Here is a 21,902-nt window from a genome sequence, read left to right on the forward strand (position 1 = left end):
CTGGCGCATATACTGACGCGTCTTGACCATGCGTCAACATACGACGAAAAGGGTACCCCCATAACGTCCATATGTGACGATTCGGGTTATGGGTAGGTTTAGGTATGCGTTAGGGTACCGCTAGGAGGCGCTGCTGGTGCGCTTCTGTCTGCGTCTCATATTGACGTTAAAGGGGTACCCTTTTCGTCGTATGTTGACGCATGGTCAAGACGCGATATGACGTTTTGGGGTGAGACCGGGCTGCTATAACAAGAGCTGCAACAGTAGCCTAGTGCTGTGTGATGCAAAAAATGTCGAGAAAGAGAAAGTTGGCTCTTGCGTTGGCTTTTGAAGTTACCGGGGAGGAGAATGTCGGTTCACAAAGACGTTTGTGGGTGCACGACAGACAGTTGTTCTTGTTGTTATGGAAACGACAGGTCTCGCTACTCGCTTTTGTCATTGGTCAGCTGTCAAAAAGGCGCTTGACGTAGGGCGTTCTTTTCAGAAAAGTTGAACTTTTTTCAACTTAAAAAGACGCTCTGAGCTGCAGAAAAAGACGCCGGCGGTGGCGTCTAAAAAAGCGCTCAGGACTTTTTTGAAAAAACGGTTTACTCCATAGGGTTATAATGTAGGACAGACGCTGCTAAGTGTGAACATAGCCTAAAATAGTATGAAAAAATAATTCTGATAATATAATCATATTACTTTAAAAATGCTACAATAAAATAGTATGAAAAATAATCATTTGTTAAAAAGAGTATGGCGGGGGATGGGATGATGCCAATTGATTTTAGAAATATGTATCTGTGCATGTTTTTAGAGCTAATATTCCCCTTAACAACATATGGCCTCAATAGCAGTTGCGTGTCAAACCACAAACGGTTGCAATAAAGGTGAGAAAAGGATCTATTCGCAGCAGTACTGAGATTTATTAAACTGAACTCAAAATACTCAGAACAATGAAACAGAACAACCGCTAGAAACATGACGTAAAACGTGAACTGACCATGAACTGAAAGAAACACAGAGCTTAAATACACAGATCAAACGAAATGAACAACAGGTGCAAATGATAATCAAACAATGAGAAACCATAGTAACTAACTGAAACGCAGGAAACTGAACTAAACTTGTGAAAACCCACCCAAACATACAAAATACAGAGTTACACAAACTATCACTTACATTGCACAGTTAACGCATGAAGGTCTGTAATTATTATATACTGTATATATGTGTATTCTACCCGATAAGAGTGTCTGCTCTCCTCAATACAGTAAGATACCGTAACAAAAACAGCACTGCATAAACTACCGATCCGGAAGTGGTTTGGTCAAACAGGTTTCAGAATCTATAAAGAGGACAAGTGAATGATGTAGTTATAACTCACTTATCTTGAATTAACTTCATGGTTATCAATGTGGAAATTGTGGCTTACAAAATAACAAGCAAAATTCATATCTGCAACTGTAAGAATAAAAAGCAGGTTTGTGTGTGTTGGCAGGAATGAAAAAGATACAAACGGAGATAAGGAGTACTTTATCCGTACCATGAATTTTGCTTTGGCAATATTGCAAAGCCTTTATAGTCAAGCCAATAAGACTTGTCATGAGAGACAAGAAAGAAATAGCAATAAAAAGTGATAACCGCAGCAGATAACACAATGAGTCTAAGATTTTTTCAGACCAATGTTAACCAGGCCATGTTTTTAGTAACAGATGCGAAGGGCTATACAGGGATAGTTTTAAAGCTGAATTGTTCTGGCTCTGCCAGTTGTTTTACCATTTTTTTTAACATGATACCTCAGTTATGCTGGGATTCCCCCCTGAAAGAGTAATGTAACATCAGCTATACTCATTATGGACAAAACACACACTCACACAACATACACAAAATGCATTGGAATCCATGATCTCCTGCCACCACACATAACACACTCAAAAACAAAACCAGGGGCGTATTTTTCCCCCCAAGGTCCACTTATAACATTAGTAAAGGTTTCTTACAGCAACATCAATCATAATTTAGTTCAACGTGACCACTTCCACCCAGACTGTTTTTGCTACTGTACCTTTAAGAAGTTCTAATATAACTTTAAATACCTCCTATATGCAAATCACTTTTGCATGTGAAATGAGTAACAATGGCAAGTTGCTGGATACTTAAAAGTTGTTTATATGTAAATATGGGCAGTCATGTGTTAATGTGTTCACGGCTGTGTCTTCAACACTGTGACGACTTCTGAATGGCCCATTTTCTGTTTAGTTTCAAAAAATGTTCTGTGTGGCCTGGAGATTTGTGCTGTAAAAAGTAAAGCTACACAGTTCATTGAACTCTTTTATTTCAGAATAATAATAATAATATTATTATACAATTTAATAAATAAAATAATTGTTTCATATATTTTTAAATATCATTAAAATTGTATTCATTCGTGTGATGGCAAAGCTGTATTTTCAGCATACTTTTTTATCTCACAATTCTGACTTTTTTTCTCACAATTGCGACGATCTCACAATCGACAATCTCACAATTGTGTGATTGTGACTTTTTATCTCACAATTCAGACTTTTTTTCTCACAATTGCGAGTTTACATCTTGCAATTCTGACTTTATATCACGCAATTCGGAGATAAAAAGTCAGAATTGCAAGATGTAAACTTACAACTGCGAGAAAAAAAGTCAGAATTGCGAGTTCATTTCTCTCAATTCTGACTTTATAACACGCAATTGTGAGTTTATATCTCACAATTCTGACTTTATAACACGCAATTGCGACTTTATAACACGCAATTGCGACTTTATATCATGCAATTCTGACTTTTCATTTCGCAATTCTGAGAAATAAAGTCAGAATTGTGAGATGTAAACTTGCAATTGTGAGATTAAAAGTCGCAAATATTTTTAAAAATGTTTTATTCTGTGGCGGAAACAAACTTCCACAATTTAATGTATCCTTGCTGAACAAAAGTAATTTTTTCTTAAAAAAAAAAAAAACTTACTGACCCCAAACATTTGAATGATAGTGTATAAGAAACAAGAAGACTGTAAAAGTATTCATTAACTCATGTTTGAGATGTCCTTGGGGGAGAAAAAACAAAGAGCTCTTTTTTCTTATTCAATATATTGGAGACACACACATTCATGCAGTATACACACTTAAACACATTAGATTCCCAGTGCTGGTTTAGTCTACAAGAAAGAACACGTTGAACTGACCTCAGCGCTGGCATGGCCCCTGAAATATCCAATCATGGTGTGTTTATAACTATAGATGTGTTCATACTAACAGTGAATAAATCACTAGAGGTCCCACTAGTTTCTTCACAACTAGTATCCAACCGCATCATGAGCTGCACTCCCATTGGTAGTTACTGCATCATGGCATCTGCTATCTGCAACTTTATTCTGTCACCTCAAACACCAACTGCCCCTAAAAATGAATGACCTCCAGTCACTTCAATCTTACAAACATAGGAGAATTGTTCTAAAAGTTCACATTTATGCAGCCATCCCATCATGAAAAGACCAAGTGTATGGAAAGCAATCAGACCGAAATCAGCCACCAGCAACTCAAACCACCTCATTTAACAATCCAAATATTTTCTTTCATAAACCAGACACATATCAGTAATGCAATAACAGTCCTACAGTTTGCTCTCTATCGCCTGCAGACACACCAGGCCTTGCAGACACTGTATCTAAATCAAGAGCATCTGGAAAAATTGTCCATCTGTTCTTGTTTCGGTCTGGTGATAGATATAAAGGCAATTTTCCTCTTTTCCTTTTATGCCGGTTCTTCTCTCTCTTCCTCTTTTCTGTGGGGATAGGGCAGCGCAGGAACATATGAGGGTGGGGTTACAGTTTGTCTGGGCCAAACAGAACCAGATGGCGGCTCTCTGTTTTTTCCGCTCACAAAGTCTTGTGACAGGCTTTCACCACGCCGGTGCTTGAGGTCTCGTCCGCACGCATAGGTGGTACGCAGATGTTCAGCAAGGAGGTGTGTGTGTGTGTGTTGATAAACATCTGAGCGATTCATCACATCAGCACTGACACCTTGGCAGGAAAATATCACACACACAGAGATGGGTTTGGGCATGTTTGCTGACTCGGCAGGTTTCATATAATACAGAGGAATTTCTAGCTGTGGTGTCAGTGTGTCTGGTGCAAAAAGTTGTTCACATTTATCTTTCTTAGAACAAGAATATAAACTACAGCTGATTTGTATGTAGTACACACACACACACAAAAAAAATTTAACTAGTATTTTTTGTCTTATTTTTGAGTCATAATATCTAAAAAATATACATTTACTAGAGAAGATTTTAAGATACATTTTTATTAGAGTACATATTCAGAATAACATTTTTTACATGTGTTTTTCTTACCTCACTGACAAAGTTTCTTATCTTGTTTTAAGTATAAACATCAATAACTTAGAACAACTTACAGAGTTTAAATATTATATTTGGTTTGCTTCTCAAGTAATCTTAAACCTTTAAGGACATGTAGTTAATTAATATTACTCAGTACGGTTACACTTTATTTTGTACTGAGTAATATTAATTAACAACATGTACTCACTATAGGGTTAGGGTAGGATTAGGGTTTGGTTGAGGGCTAGTTACATGTAATTAGGCATAATTTACTGTTATTACTATGGTAAATGTAAGATATGTAACAACGACTACCCTCAGTACTTATTTGTGTAATTACACTGTAAGAATGCTCAAATATGTAATGCATCAGCTGCCAATAAGACTGTAGTACTCTTCATTTTATACATTTTACTATAGAGATTGTGTGCAGAAAATGCACAAAACAAATTGTAAATAAAAAAACCTCCCACTCTGGGTCTAGATATAAGGACTTTAATATAGTAACTAACTGATTGCATCTTGACCCCTCTTGACAATCTTAACCCCCATAACCTTGAATCTCTAGACATTCATATAGTCTATAACACGCTATATGAATATGAGGGTGGGGTTACAGTTTGTCTGGGCCAAACAGAACCAGATGGCGGCTCTCTGTTTTTTCCGCTCACAAAGTCGGAATCACATGTAAATTTTTTTTATATAGTGTGAAATGGTGGAGTGAAATGGTGGTTTCAACAAACGAAGATGCATTTACACTTGTCCAGTTTTGTTTGGAAAGCATCTCAAACAACCTGGTTCAAGTGATCAGATTTAAATCTGTCTCGAAAGCGTTTTGGAGGGCATTTACACCTGGTCTTTTCACAATCGGATAGCTATCCGATTAGAGAAAATGCATGAAGTGACCAAGTGTAAACAGGCCCATAGACACACACTGATAGCAATAGAAATATACTAGCTATTTTAATAATACTGCCACTGTCTCAGCTTCATTCAAGAAGTATAACGTAGTCATCAGCAATTTCATGGTCTGACTGGAAAATGGGCGGTTTTCCCACTATTTCTGCTAACCTTGGTGGTTTGAACTGTATCAGAAAAAGGAGAGAAAGAGTCTAAATGGAAAAGGAAGGAATGTGCTGACACATTATTAACCTTGAGTGTGTGTGTGTGTGTGTGTTGTAGCATATCTGTGAGAAATTATAGTTAAAAAGGTTATACTGTGGCATTTTAGAAACATGACCCTTTAATACACTACCATAAAAAAGTTTGGGGTCAAGATTTTCTAATGTTTTTGAAAGAAGTATCTTATGCTCACCAAGGCAGTATTTATTTGATCAAAAATACAGTAAAACAGTTATACTGTGAAATGTTATTACAATTTTGAAAATATATATATTTTGAAAATGTTATTTATTCCTGTGATGGCAAAGTTGAATTTTCAGCAGCCATAACTCCAGTCTTCAGTGTCACATGATCCTTCAGAAATCATTCTAATATACTGATTTGTGATCAATTTAATGCATCCTTGCTGAATTTCGGTCTAAAAAATCTCACTGGTCCCAAACTCAAACATTAAACTACAGCTTTAACCAAACTGGCTCCACTCAGCAATCTCAGGTCCTCATCTTGGGTAGAACAACAGAGAGAAGAATAAAAGACAAATAGTTACAGAATGAGTCACTACACTGAAATATGTGCTGAAAAACTACTTTTCAAACCTGTCAAAGATTGAAACAAAACACTGAGAAAACTTAGCATCACTCACACCTTCTCTATGGGGTTACCATTACACATTCTCAGAAAAAAAAGAGAAACTTGATGAAATTTAAGATTTTTCACTTATATAAACTGAGATATGATATGAGAGAGAAAGAAGAGATATCTTTATTCAGCAAGGACACATTAAATTGATCAAAAGTCATGAACTTCTATTGCTACGAACTTCTATTTATCAAATAATCCCACAAAAAATATCACACTTTCCACACAAAAAAGCAGCACAAATATTTTCAACATTCTTGAGCACCAAATCAGCATATTAGAATGATTTCTGAAGGATCATGTGACACTGAAGCCTGGAGTAATGATGCTGAATACTCAGCTTTGCCGTCACACAAATAAATAACTTTCAAAATATATTAAAGCAGTTTTTTTTTATTACAAGAATATTTTACTGTATTTTTATTAAATAAATGCAGCCGCTTTGAGCATAAGAGACTTCTTTTGAAAATCATCTTATCTATATTCCACCTATTTCCATATACTGCATTTCATAGACAAACAAATGTGAATTGAGCACCCACTGCACAAAAATATTGGTTCTTGACTTTAATTGTCCAATCAGAAAATTAAAAAATGTCCTCAACTTTACTGAACAGCTCTGATTTCCCTGACGTCATCAACACTTGTGATTGGGTCACCAGAGACAGATTTCAAATGATTTTTTATTTTTTTTAAATGGATGTTGTTAATAAAACAGTGATTTACTTACTCTCAAATGTTATGTGCAAAGTTCCATCATAAAAAAATCAAGAAGACGCCCCATTGTTCTTGTCATTGTTCTACAAAAGTACAGTCATCTCCACATAATGGAAGTACCTCTCATAACAGTGGATTGCAGGCTGGCTCCTCTGCACATCATGCTTAAATGAGCATCAAATCCCCATCAGAGCAGCTGCCATAGTATTTGCATGGCCCTGTGAAATTGGACCATTCATGGGAATGAAGCAGCCAAACATGCAAAACTGAAACTGCACTCACGATTTAAACTGACAGCGTCTCCAGTTGAGCTCATGACCCCGGAATGACCCACAACTGAACATTTTAATATATCAGTTCACTCATGTCTGCTCTCGGCAGACAACGGCAATGATGGAGAACTGGGAAGGTGCCAAGCGGTTGATCTGTGACCAGTCGGGGTTGTTGCTCTAAGTAAAACTGCGCCGAAGTAGCTGGCCTCAGATCAGGAATGCACCGTCAACAAGAAAACTGTGCTAATGTGGAGCTTCCCTTAGATGCTTCTGACACCCAACAACTCAATAATACAATATAATTGGTGAAAGTGATTATGCAGTATAATTAGTGAGGGTTAGTTCGTGTTTCAAACATAAACAATAGCGTCTCATTCAACCACTAATTAGTAGAACATTCTTCTTTCTAAAGAATGTAAAAGAATTTTACACCTTTAATTAGCCTACTGTCTGACAGCAAGCCTAGTATACACCCAGAATGCACAGCCCTATGTGAGCAATTCAGTCATTGCATTAGCTGTCAAAATCTGCAATAGGAAGAAGTCTCAGACTCTCAGTTAAGCTTTACAAACTGGTCCAAGCGGCTTTTTAATAGACTCTATCATGGCTCATTTCATTTGAAAGCAAATGCTGACAGCGTCTTTACAGCCCTATTGATAGTCTAAAGGGCTGTACATTTGTTTTGTCAGGTCACCTAAAAAATTTGCTTCATGTTGTAATACCTAATTTAACCAGCATGGGCGCATTGGGAAAATGTGCCTATCTATATTTTTGTAAAGGTCCAAAAATTTGCATAAAATTCACCGCAGTTTCCAGCTGAAATGAACATCAGTGGCAGTAAAACAGCAACAATTTGCATTCATTTGTTCAGACAAATTATTATCAAAAGGGCAGATCTTTGATTAATAAAGACTTATTTTGAGCGGTCCCTTCCACAATACTGTTATGATCTCAAAACACTTGCGTAGCCTGCTATAATGCATGATTTGTAAATTAAAGGTAGGGTAGGCAATTCGTTTACAAACACTTTTTGTTAAACTGGTTGAAATCCTCCTCACATCCTGATAGCAATCAATGATAGAAGTGGTCGAAATATTAAAACATGTATCTTCTGTGGAAGAATGTTCGTCCAATCATTGCATTCGGTCTGAACTCAATGATACTCAATGATACCTTTGGTAGGACTCAACTAGTCCTACCTGCCTGTCAACATTTGTATATTTCCAAACCTCCGCGCACCCTGCTCGCTCACACATCATCACACATCATCAACACGTTCCATAAGGCTATGCAGAGTTGTAGACAGACAGCAACAAGCGTCAAAAACAAACAGCAGCCACCTTTTACAGTTCTTCTTGAACCAAAACAACGAGCTTATGCTGCGTTCATGCCATGTCATAACCGTAATTATGAGATGGCAATCTGTGACCTTCTACCCGGAGCTGTTCACATCCTCAGACTCGGATTTATGCGTTTCTATGTCAACACTATCAACACTGAAATTAATCTGCAGCAGTCAGCTGGTACAAGTAAGAGCTCTGTAAGTTGTTTATACGTTAATTATTATTCTAATATTTTCCTATTGCTTTGAGACATGAGGTAATCTAACTCCATCTCTTTGCAAACTCTGCTGTGGCTTTGGAGAGCGCACTAAATGGTGGGTAGGATTTTATGCTTTCAAAGCTAGCTTACTATTTCTAGGCACTCCGAAATTGCCTACCCTACCTTTAATACATTTTGATATTTGCATCACATAACCATCTCTATAAGTTTGGCTTTTCAGAACGTTCCCAAACATAGTTTCCCATTGGGAACCAAATAAGAACGTTCTGCGTTCAGAAGCCCCGCCCCCATCCCATTATTCGCACCTGGGACCCAACCAATTGAATTGCCCTACAAACTACTGTAAACTACAAACTACTGTAAACAGCACACGCCAACAACAAACCCAAAAGCCAGGATTTAACACCTCATATATCTATCTTCCCACGCAGACAAGAGCAGGAAAAACAACACACAGCCACATCTCAAGAAGTCTATCACTGTTTAAAATCTAAAAACGGACAAGATGGAACAGTCAATGAAATACAACATCCAAACGATGGCTAAGAACAAGCCTCACAGGAACCACTCCAAACGCCCCCTGAGCACACCTGGTTGGGAGCAGCAGATCCCTACTATTGTTATCCTTCTCGTCCGCATCTTTATAGCCGTGTCACACTCCAGAAAGAATCCCATATCGGGTTACTGACTGCAACAGTAACTTACAGAAAAGCAAACATGCACGAGCCTTCTCTAGTTACAGAACGCGCCGCGTTCAGAAGTTTGCGCGCAAGACTCAAGACGATCGCGCGAGCATCAGCGTGCTTGCTGGCGAATGCATTGAGTTTATAAAAATAGACGGCAAGTTTTAAAAAAAAAGTATGAGGAATTGTTACAATACCTTTTTCCACGATATACAGCCAAGTTCAAACACTCGTCCTCAGTTGCGACTCATTCTCAATATTCCCATGATTTGGAGGAAGGTTGAAAACTAGTATGCCATGTCCTTTTAGTCTCTATTCCCGGAGTAAGTTCATTTCGCGCAATGTAGTGCCCGAGAGCGAGTGTGTGTGTGTGTGTGTGTGTGTGTGTGTGTGTGTGTGTGTGTCGCGCGCCCCTCCTCTCCGCGCTTTCCTCCAGCAGCTCTATGCGCGCTCACCTACTTGTAAACTGAGCCAAGCCTGTTCTTACATCACTCATTACTATGGTGACTTCAAATCCCTATAACTCTCCACCCAAAAATACCTTTGGGATCATCACAAAAATAGGACAATTATTTTGAACAAGTAAATCTGATTACCATAATAAAATTAAAACCATGTTTCATAGTGTTACAACCCATTCAGTAGTGAACAGAATTCTTTGAACCTGACATTAATTTACACTTTCAGCTTTCTACTACTGTTATTATATTAAAGTTTGTAACAAAAACGACAAAAAAAAAAAAAACTGAAGTAAACAACATGTGATGCAACACTCCCCAGGCTCTCCTACTTTTGATTTAGTGTGAGGTGAAGGACAGGTGAAGTCTTACACAACTAAACTAAATGCTAAACTCCTTGTGTTGTTGTGCGATTCAGCACATCCTTGCTGATGTTGTTCAATGGTCAGTGAATGTGTCAGCTACAGAACGCCCAAATAAAATAAAGACACAAAAACATTCAGAACAGCTCATATGACACACAGCCAATGCATCATGACCTGATTAATGCAGCATTGAACAGTTCAAAGACTTAGTTACAATCCCCACCTTTAAAACAAAATATGCCTTTATTCTGTTTGTGCAATTATTTAATAATAATAGGTTTGTGTTAAATATTGTAAAAGCAAATGATTGACTATACAAATAAGATTCGGTTGGTCAAGTGTATGGGTGACTGGGCACTAAACCAATCAAAATTCCTCTCTCTCTTTCTCTCTCCCTGTCTTTCTCTGTGCATATCCGCCCACACTGTTACAAACTCTCTCTCTCACACACACACACACACACACACACACACACACACACACACACACACACACACACACACACACACACACACACACACACACACACACACACACACACACACACACACACACACACACTCACACTCTGCAGCCAAGCACTCTCATTCTTGAGAAGCTGTCAATCACCTCCATTGTTCTGCTGTGTAGGTCTTTAAGAGCAGGTGAGGAGCCTTTTGTTTTCAGTCGGAGTAAACACACGCAACACTCCCTCGCTCACCCGCTGTGGGAAGCGTTCGGCCCCTGCCCCCACCTTTTCTCGTTAATACCCCCTGGGGCAATCCAAATAACATTCCACAGACCCACTGAGTGGATGAGTATGGGCAAAACGAGCGAAAAGAGAGCATTTTACAGAAAGCATTTTGTTTTAAAGCAATCTTCATACCACAAAATGATACTTCCAAAAATGTTATGTATAGTTTATAGCGGGTTGTGCTATAAAATAAACGTTTGTTTATGTTAAACCAGAAACGTAGACTTTAAGATTTGGTCAGTGCTAAACTTCTCTTTGTCACTTTTCTTAAACATTCAGACTTGCATGTGAAACGGAACAGAAAATGAAAATTTTAGGGCATGACCTTACAGCTAAAATGTGTCAGTGTGATATATGGCACAGACTTCAGTTCTCACCTCAGGCAACTACGGCTGGACACAAAACACTGAAAATGGATTTTTTCGGCCAAAGGGGGGAAATATAAAACAAACCTCCACCTGTTCGGAATGAGAGGTCAATCTATTTACAACTTTTTTAAGTACTCTGGGACTGGAGTTTGGTTGGTTGTGGGGTTGTGGTGAGAAAGAAAACTATTTCACAGTATCCAGTGTTTTAATATGAAAATATAATGAATGGATTTAATGTTATGAGTTGGCTGAGAGGTGATCCCTGGGGTCATAACTGAAGAATGTGCAGCGTAAGGACAGCAATGCCTGAATGCCATATTTATACACTGAATATACTTTCATATTGCGTATATGCGTCATTCACTGCAGAAACTGCTAACATCACTCAATATGTTTATTGTACCCTGGGGGTCTTTTTTAGTTGAGAAAGTAGACCAGATAAAAAGTTTCTCTTCTTTTTACTTCTTTTCTTTACTATTTACAGCTACCAGATAACTCAGACCTAAAGATCCAGAACAAAGAAAACCTGTGGACAACCTCTTACTGACCCATGGTAGATAGAAAATAGAAAAAACACATACACACAAGACACTGTTACAACAATGAGATAAGTGGCTTTTACTATGATTTTGCATAGTTCAATGTAATCATTGCAACCATTCAGTGATAAATATATAACTGTGATGTTTCTCTCAGCTTCTACCTGCAGGTAATAAAATGTCTCAGGTTACACATGTAACCATGGTTCCCAGAGAATAGGGAACTTGCTGTGTCCCCTAGGGGTCGCTTTGGGGAAAGCCTCATAGCACCCCCTGGGGGACGCAGCGAATCATTATTTTTACTTTCTTTTCCTGGTATTGCAACATGCCATATTTGCTTTGTGATACTTTGCACTGTTTTCATAGTTTGTATATTTTACTATTCATCGGTTTCAGTCATGTGATTTTTCCACTCATACACCATATTTATGACCATCAGCAGGACAAAGTAATGGCGGTGAATACAAATACACATCACCACAGATACCAAAAAAACCTTTCATCACAGGTTGCAAATTTTTTTTTTAGTTTGCACAGACCCTTTCAAATCTGATTATCACAGATATACACTCACCGGCCACTTTATTAAGTACACCTGACTTGTTAACACAAATATCTCATCAGCCAATCACATAGCAGCAACTCAATGCATTTAGGCATGTAGACGTTGTCATGACGATTTGCTGAGATACAAACTGAGCATCAGAATGAGGAAGAAAGGTGATGTAAGTGACTTTGAACATGGTATGGTTGTTGGTCCCAGACAAACTGGTCACAGTATTTCAGAAACCGCTGATCTACTGGGATTTTCACACACGGCCATCTCTAGGTTTACAGAGAATGATCCGAAAAGAGAAAATATCCAGTGAGCGCCAGTTCTGTGCGTGAAAATGCCATGTTGATGCCAGAGGTCAGAGGAGAATAGAAAGGTTCGAGCTGATAGGTAGGTAACAGTAACTCAAATAACCACTCGTTACAACCGAGCATCTCTGAACGCACAACACACTGAACCATGAAGCAGATGTTCTACAGCAGTGGTTCTGACTCCTGTCAGCTAAGAACAGGAAACTGAGGCTACAATTCACACAGGCTCAACAAAATTGGACAATAGAAGATTGGAAAAAAGTTGCCTGGTTTGATGAGTCTCGATTTCTGATGCGACATTCAGATGGTAGGGTCAGAATTTGTTGTAAACAATATGAAAGCATGGATCCATCCTGCTTTGTATCAATGGTTAAGGCTCCTGCTGGTGGTGTAATGGTATGGGGCACATTCTCTTGGCACACTTTGGGCCCCTTAGTACCAACTGAGCATTGTTTAAATGCCACAGCCTACCTGAGTATTGTTGCTGACCATGTCCATCTCTTTATGACCACAGTGTACCCTCCTTCTGATGGCTACTTCCAGCAGGATAATGCACCATGTCAAAAAGCTCAAATCATCTTTTGTGAGTTCACTATTCTCAAATGGCCTCCACAGTCACCAGGTCTCAATCTAGTAGAGCACCTTTGGGATGTGGTGGAAAGGGAGATTCGCATCATGGATGTGCAGCCAACAAATCTGTAGCAACTGCGTGATGCTATCATGTCATTATAGACCAAAATATCTGAAGAATGTTTGCAGCACCTTGTTGAATCTATGCGACAAAGAATTAAGGCATTTTTGAAGGCAAAAGCACTTCCAACCCGGTACTAGCAAGCTATACAATAAAGTGGCTCAAACTTTTACGTGATTATAAATGCATGTCATTTTGAGTTGGCGTTTTATTAGCCTTCAATTTTCTGTAAAGAGTATTGCGTAAGTGGCTATTATTATGACAAACAAATGTTAGAAAATGAGATTTAGCCCAGGGCTGTCATTCATCTGTCATTCAACATTGTTTATGATGTTAAATACACCTATTTCCATTTTCCACACATTTACTTCATCTCTAAATCCGATACATTAGTGAACAAAGTCTAGGCTTCTGGAGCCGACAATGTCACAACAAACAGTATCGACGGTGGTCTTCACCTGTTCTCGTAGTCTTTCTTGATGGCCCATGATGGCGGAGGCGTGGTGTGGGTACTTCTGCTTCAGATGCTCCAAAAAGGCCTCTCGTTTTTTGTCCATATCTGAGGGCTGCATGGCCAGGATCTCCCGTGAGCTGCGCGCTCCGCCCACAGTGTGTCTGCGTGGAGCCCCTGCCCGGGCGGATTTGGGTTCGCAGCGGAAACCAGGGCTGTTAGTGGAGACAACCTGCTGTTTACGGGTCAGGTGCTCTGCGTCTTCACTGGAAGTAACCTTTAGATTACCCTTCAGAGGCTCTGGGAGAAAAAAAGAGATGAAATGAAACGATTAGCGAAATATATGAGAACGTTTTTGTTTTTTTGTGGAACTCATCTTTACATATGGGTGTTACATAAATATGCACATGTAGACACACACACACACACACACACACACACACACACACACACACACACACACACACACACACACACACACACACAGGCTAAATAAACTTTTACATATGACAGACAGATGATTCTCAAGGAGTGTTGTCAGGACAAGAAAGTGTGATTTATTAAATAAAGCTGTCAGGTTGATCATCCCCAAGCTAAAGTTTCCAAAAACCGAAAGAAGCAAACATGTCCTAACAAAGCTAACTGTGCACAGCATGCTAGCATTGATTGTTTACCCATAACAAATGTGACACACACCCACAAGTCACGCACATATTCAAATATCATTTGATGTGCTGTTTATCTAACACTTTCTGAGGTGAATAAAATTGAATGCTAAAAAAACGCAAACACATTCAGTCATGTTTAGCGTTTTTACAGAGTAATGGCCGCTAAAAGAATTGCAGAAGTGCAGGGGAGAAAAGACTGTGTCAGCAAAACTACTGTTGGGAATGACCTGTCTCTCTGATGTATTGCCTTCTTTTGTGAAACTGGCACACAGATGTTTGTACCTAACATGGGCAATTTTTTCTTAATAATGAGTACTTATTTACACTGATTTTGAAATATAGCCCCAAGAGATTCATTGTTTTCTCTATAGGTGAGAAACAGTAGGCCAAAGTTCACTCCAAATTACTCCTGTTGTCAAGTCACCTTCATTTATATAGTGCTTTTAACAATATAGATTGTTTCAAAGCAGCTTTACAGTGATAATAGGAAATTAAAGTAACAGAGATTGTTTTGGCTTTACAGCAGGTCTAGAATAAAGTTATTGTCCAGCTAAAGTAGTTTTGATTGATTCACTTCCGTTGCAAAGATCATTAGATATTAACTTAGGGGCCGCTAACATGACACCGTTCTAACCCTTAACACACTCCGGCCCGCTCATTCGCACGACAACAGTGCCTGGTGGCTTGAGACCTTAAGGTTCTGTTGTCTAAAAAAGCCCATCAAAAGTTGAATAAATATATATAATTGTCAAGTCAACTAAGCTTTATTTATATAGCGCTTTATACAATAGAGATTGTTTCAAAGCAGCTTCACATTGATAATAGGAAAAATAGTGATCAGTGATGCAAACAGAATTAAATTCTGCTTAAAGCAGCTCTAAAAAAAAAGAAGACAATAGTGTCATTATTCACCTGAAGTCACATCAGTGTTGATTCAGTTCAGTTCAATAACGGTGTAAAGTTAATAAAATATGAAATGAGTTCAGTTCAGATAAGCCGCTCTCAGAAGACAATAGTGTCGTTATTCACTTCAAATCACTTCAATGTTGATTCAGTTCAGTTCAATAACAGTGTTGATTTGGCAGAATTAGTCAATTATGAAACAAAGTTAAATCAACTATAAAGCAGCTCTACAGCAAAAAAGTTGGTGTCATCATCCAGCTCAATCCAGTCCAAGTTTTATTCTCATCCAATGGTGTCAATGCAGTCAAATCAATAATATTACTGACTATTAAGTGTAAGAGTGTAAGGCTGATAAGTCCTGAAGCCCATCCTCCTCCCCCGTACCCCTAGTATCACAGGACAGCAATCTATCAAGTCTATTTATAACTGTTAAGCTACACACACACACACACACACACACACACACACACACACACACACACACACACACACACACACACACACACACACACACACACACACACACACACACACACACACACACACACACACACACACTTGTACACACAATCTCAAAGTAAGTCAACAAGAAAATCAAGAAATCCTGTTTCATACAGCAAACATTCAACCCTGTTATTGCAACCTTGCTTTATCACGTCTACATTAGTGTCACGCAGCCCTTACCTTCCCCAGGCAAGTCTTTCCTATTCTCTTCTCCAGGTTCTGCCATGCTCTCCAATACAATGACCCTATAGACACTGAATTTGAGAGTCTGTCTGTAGAGAACAGCTGTTGGCCAGATTCCACAGCCTTTCACATGAGTGAAAGACGCTTTAGCAGTTTACTTTAATGGAGTCGGGATTACTCTCAGCACTCGTGATCAACTGTAGAAACTTGTCAATTGAAAACAGCCCGCTGCATTGCTGAGTGCGTGGGAGTGTGTGTGTGTGTGTGTGTGTGTGTGTGTGTCCTCATTCCCAGACCTAAAAAGGTGACGGTGACGTTAACGTTCCCATGTAAAGCTTAGCGAGGGGCCCTTGCCAACAGGTGCTAGATCCTTACTTCCTGAGCTCTCTCCTTCTCTCAATTGCATTTTTATACTTTCTATATGTTAACATTCTTGTCTATATTTTCTATGTACTGCCACATTTCAATAAAGTAAGAAAATAAGACAAGATTTTGTTGTTTTTCCAAAAAATGTCAGTGAAAGGAAGTGCTTAACCCTTTAGAAAATGGTGTCAGGAAGTTAAACTAAATGTTCTATGACGTCTTAGGCATTTAAAAAAAAAATTGTGTTCCAGGTTTGCAATTTGTGCAACCCTGTTACCAAAATGCGATAAGCTGAATATGGTTTAAAGCAAGATTTGCACGACTGTGTAATTTTTAGAAATAGACAGAAAAAAGTCCAGAAAAAATAAAATAAAAATAAAAATATTTTTTATTCACAGGGTTGCAAGTGACAGGGTCACATTTTGAGCCTAAATTTTGTTATCAATCGGTACAAAATAATGTGGCATCAAATGCCATTCACTAGTTATTGAAAGACTTTCATTTATAAAATATTTCTTATAAATCATAGGGAAAAAATGGTTTTAAATTTTTCCAAAAATACGTTTGGCAACAGGGTTGAAAAGTTACAGATTACAGATTTTTCATTTGCTTAAAAACATCTACTTTTCATGCTATGATAATTTTATTATATGTAACAGTTTATTTAATTGGTATAACATTGGTATAATTTTTTTTTTCTAAAGAAAACTTGATTTGTGCCCTTATTGGTTTAAAAGTGCAACAGTTGTGTTCTTGTACCCTATTCGTGGTGTTTCCTGTTGCTGGCTATAAAAGTCAAATACTACTGTTTTGAAGAGCATTTCTTTCCTAACACAGTGTGTCTAATGTGAAGTGATTGGGAGAACTGTAATCCTCCAACAGCTGAATGGGGGCGGCTGCTCCACAGCAAGTAGATTATTTAATGAAGGGTACTTTAAAACGTTTCATATATCTTCTATAATCCTATTCAAGCCTGTCATTTTGTCAAAAAGACATAAGAATATCTGTCTCTGTGTGAACACATACAGGGAGTAATTCATAATAGTTCGGCTCGGACAGACAGATTTGAAAGCTAATGCATTATAAATGGAAAGGAAAGAAATTCTTGTACGCTCTTGTATGTTTTTTATTGTTGTTTTTTGTAAGCTAATTATTCCTTATGTCAGGGTAGACTCTATTTTTTATTTGACAGACCTATGAGAAACAGAAGTACAGTTTGTTCAATAGGTTGTACTATTATAAAAAATAAAATAAAAAAGATATGAAAGGAACAGAATTTATGCAGGATGGCATTTGATCTTTATTCGCTCTCAACATATATTTAGATTTTAGTTGACATAATGTGTAATTAAAAAGACTTGGAGCTGTTTCCCCAGGTTATGTGTCAACCATGTTAGCATCATATTTTTCTCTTTATAAAGAAATGAACTTTTCCAATACTTCTTTCAAAGGTGAACTCTGACAAGTTAAAGTGTATAGTGTATTGTATAGTATATAGTGCACATATGTGCCATTTCAAATAGTAAATGTGTGAACAAGTGACCAATTTTAGCCTCAGCTTCAGCGTCTATTTGGGGGAGGGGCACTGTAGATTCTAGAGAGCATTTGATTGGACAGAAAATCTGATGAGAAGTGTGATGTCATCAAAATCATGGAGTTTTATATCATAAATATATTTTTCATCATAAAGTTGAGTTTTGTTTTAAGGCCATTTATGTTTTTACATGTTACTACTTGCTAGCATGTTTTAGAATCTTGCTAGGCATTGTTAGCATGTGGCTAGTAAAGTGTTGATAGCATGCTTTAGCATGTTACTAACATGTTACTTGGTGTAAAGTGACTTTACATTTAAAACGTTTGACAGTTGGAGTCTTGGCCCATTTTGAGCAAGGGGAATTTTGGCCTCTTGCTACTGGAAGTCGGAGCAATTAGAAAATAAACAGCAACATGAGTCATACTAGCCTAAAGCCAGGTGTATGCCAAGTTTGGTGGATCTAGCTCAAAAGCTTAAGGAAGAAGAAAATACAACATTTACATTCAGCTTGAGATGCTACAATAATCATAACGTATTCTAAATAGGTATCCGTTTCATAGAATATCTCTATATACAGTGCGGGACATTAACCAAACTCTTAGTCATACTTCCATTTCAAAAGCCAAAGCCAACCCATTAAATCTATTAAAATTGTCCAGCTATCACATGCCCAAATACCCACCAACTGTTTAAACCAGCCATAATAAATCCGTAGAGCCAGCCATAATCAACATTAGCACCTCTCATGCCAAAGCACCAGTGACCTTCTGCAATATGTTGATTAAGCTCTTCCTAATCACACATATTCCCACTGCTTACTTTCCCCTGAACCACAAGCCTCAACAGCACAATTCCTCATCTCCCAAACCACACTACTTCTCTTCCGATCAAAAAAACTCACATTGAACAATGCTGAGGAAGTTTAACCACATCCATCTCTCTTTCCCCTGTAAAAACACTCTTTATTTCTCTTCCAGTCTTCTTCACCTCCTGTAACTTGCAATTCCTGGTCACGGGACACAGTGGCCTGACATTCGGCTGTAACCCGAACAGGGCATGCGTCTTTAGTTAGGAGATGTGTGTGTATCCTGGTGCGTTTGGGGTCAGTGGTGTAGGGTTGTGCTCAGTAATGGATTTATGGAGGAATGTGTATCTGTGCTCCCACTCATGAACTTTCATCTCCTCTCTCTAAAAACAATGTACATCTCTCTCCATCCACTCTCTCTCTTTCTGGTTGGACAGTGCTCTTTTGTGTGGCTGGGGATATTGCATTACTGACAGTTACTGACTAAGGGATGATAGTGTCATTTAATAAGATAAATGAATCTTACACACAATTTTACATCATACACACACACACACACACACACACATAAAGCGAAATTCACATAATATGATCATCCTACTATTAATCTGTGTTCAAAAAGTATGTTTAATAAGATAAAAACTAGCTAATGTTGACTTGTACAATTGTAGGTTTTTTTTTACTTTTTTTTTTACTGTCATCCAAACATTTGTTTGAGGATCCAAACCAACACAACTTAGCAACACTGCATCAACCAATGGCATTAGTTTGGGGCGGGGCTATCATGTTGACTGACCAATGGAAGATGTGAGAGGTGATGAGGAAACATTTGGAAACAATCATTATTTTTGCAATTCCAATTTCATTTGGTGGTGCTAATCACACACACACACACACACACACACACACACACACACACACACACACACACACACACACACACACACACACACACACACACACACACACACACACACACACACACACACACACACACACACACACACACACACACACACACACACACACACACACACACACACACACACACACACACACACACACTCTACACTCTCTCTGTACTTTCTATACACCTCTAAATAAGATCCTCCAAAACCCTGAGGCTTTCCGGGTGATGGATTCCAACTGTCAATCACTGTCAAATTTTAGGATGAGTGTCAGGTAGGGTGGCAAGAAGTACTGCTCATCTTCAGCATCTTCCTTTACTTGAATAATTGACTTTAATCGGATAATGAAAGCAAAAAAACGTAAGATAATGTGATACGGGTGTGCCTCTTCTCCCCTGATCACAATGGCAGCATGTTCAGGTAATGAGACTGATAAACCCTCAAGACAATACAAAAGAATTCACAGAGCCTTCAGGGGAAATCTGTTTTTATCTCCTTTATCAATTTGTAATCCAGATTAAATCTGACTTGCTCTGTTCCAGCAAGTTCTCATGGATGATCTTGTTCCCTCAAACAGCAGCAAGCCCAAGGCAGGAGACACTGACAAATTCCTTGGGGAAATCAACAGAAAACTTTCCTTTTTCACTTGTACATTACAATATATATTTATATATATATATATATATACACATACATACACACATATACATACATGCACATACATACATACATACATACATACATACATGCACATACATTCAAATTATTAAAGTAGAGCTAGACTGATATATTGGCCATTATTTGTCTATTTCCTTTAATATATCTAGCTATTTCAAAATAATCTGCTAATGGCATTATAACCGGTTGACTACAAGAGCAAAGTCTGCAGTAAAAGAGAGCAGATGTTTTTCCTGCTGAAAGTTTACGATCTGCAGACCTTTTCACATACACACACATTTACAGGCGTCTGTAAAACAGGTGTGGAGTAAAGAAAGTGTATTCCTGTTTTAGTTCCTGCATGTGTGCAGGCGAGTGTCCTGATTTATTTAATAAGAGCTTTCTACTGTAAATAAAGAAGTTTGTGATGCTGTAATGGTGCTGGTGAAATGTTTCCCTCTCTCACAGGAAGAGTTCAGCTTTCAGCCTCCAGTGTCTGTTTACAGTGGAAGTGCAGAAGAGTAGAACCGGATCACAATGTCAGAGTTCAGTCAGAGTTATCAGATTATGGTCTTATTCATCCACTTTACTGTAGTGCCCTTATTTGTATAAGCCTAAAAATCCTAACTCTAAAAAGGGTACAAGTACAACAGATACAAGTAGAACATCTACACTACCACTCAAAAGTTTGGGGTTGGTAAGTTATGTTTTTGAAAGAGGATTCTTTTTCTCACAGCTACATTAACTGGATTAAAAATACAGTAAAATCTATCTATCTATCTATCTATCTATCTATCTATCTATCTATCTATCTATCTATCTATCTATCTATCTATCTATCTATCTATTCTATCTATCTATCTATCTATCTATCTATCTATCTGTCTGTCTGTCTGTCTGTCTGTGTATCTGTCTGTCTGTCTGTCTGTCTGTATCTGTCTGTCTGTGTATCTATCTATCTATCTATCTATCTATCTATCTATCTGTCTGTCTGTCTGTCTGTCTGTATCTGTCTGTCTGTCTCTATCTATCTATCTATCTATCTATCTATCTATCTATCTATCTATCTATCTGTCTGTCTGTATCTGTCTGTCTGTCTGTCTGTCTGTCTGTCTGTCTCTATCTATCTATCTATCTATCTATCTATCTATCTATCTATCTATCTATCTATCTATCTGTCTGTCTATCTATCTATCTATCTATCTATCTATCTATCTATCTATCTATCTATCTATCTATCTATCTATCTATCTATCTGTCTGTCTGTCTGTGTATCTGTCTGTCTGTCTGTATCTGTCTGTCTGTCTCTATCTATCTATCTATCTATCTATCTATCTATCTATCTATCTATCTATCTATCTATCTATCTATCTATCTATCTATCTATCTATCTATCTATCTATCTCTGTCTATGCCTGTCTGTAATCGCAGTAATCTGTCTAAATGGCATAATTTAGTGTTGTATGGGAAGTGGCCATAAGAGGGAACTCTATTACAAAATGATGCGCATTAATTAAGTGATACAACAAGAAGTGACAGTGTATTCTGAATAGTTTT

The 21,902-nt window shown here is 38.0% G+C and overlaps 1 protein-coding gene across 8 annotated transcripts in view; it reads right to left on the bottom strand.

The window, feature by feature from the left end:
- Positions 1-21,902, bottom strand: part of kiaa1217 (KIAA1217 ortholog) — a 133,236-nt gene that overhangs the window by 37,569 nt on the left and 73,765 nt on the right. For 6 of the 8 annotated variants that reach the window (XM_082183303.1, XM_082183302.1, XM_082183300.1 and 3 more), the window contains exon 2: positions 13,828-14,120. In XM_082183303.1, the coding sequence (XP_082039429.1) occupies positions 13,828-14,120 (293 nt within the window). Of the gene's footprint in view, positions 1-9,548; positions 9,808-13,827; positions 14,121-16,075; positions 16,300-21,902 lie in introns of those variants that run through there. The other 2 variants (XM_082183304.1, XM_082183307.1) reach the window with 2 other exon arrangements.

This window comes from Leuciscus leuciscus (genome assembly GCF_965113295.1).
Source record: "Leuciscus leuciscus genome assembly, chromosome: 11".
Taxonomy (NCBI): domain Eukaryota; kingdom Metazoa; phylum Chordata; class Actinopteri; order Cypriniformes; family Leuciscidae; genus Leuciscus; species Leuciscus leuciscus.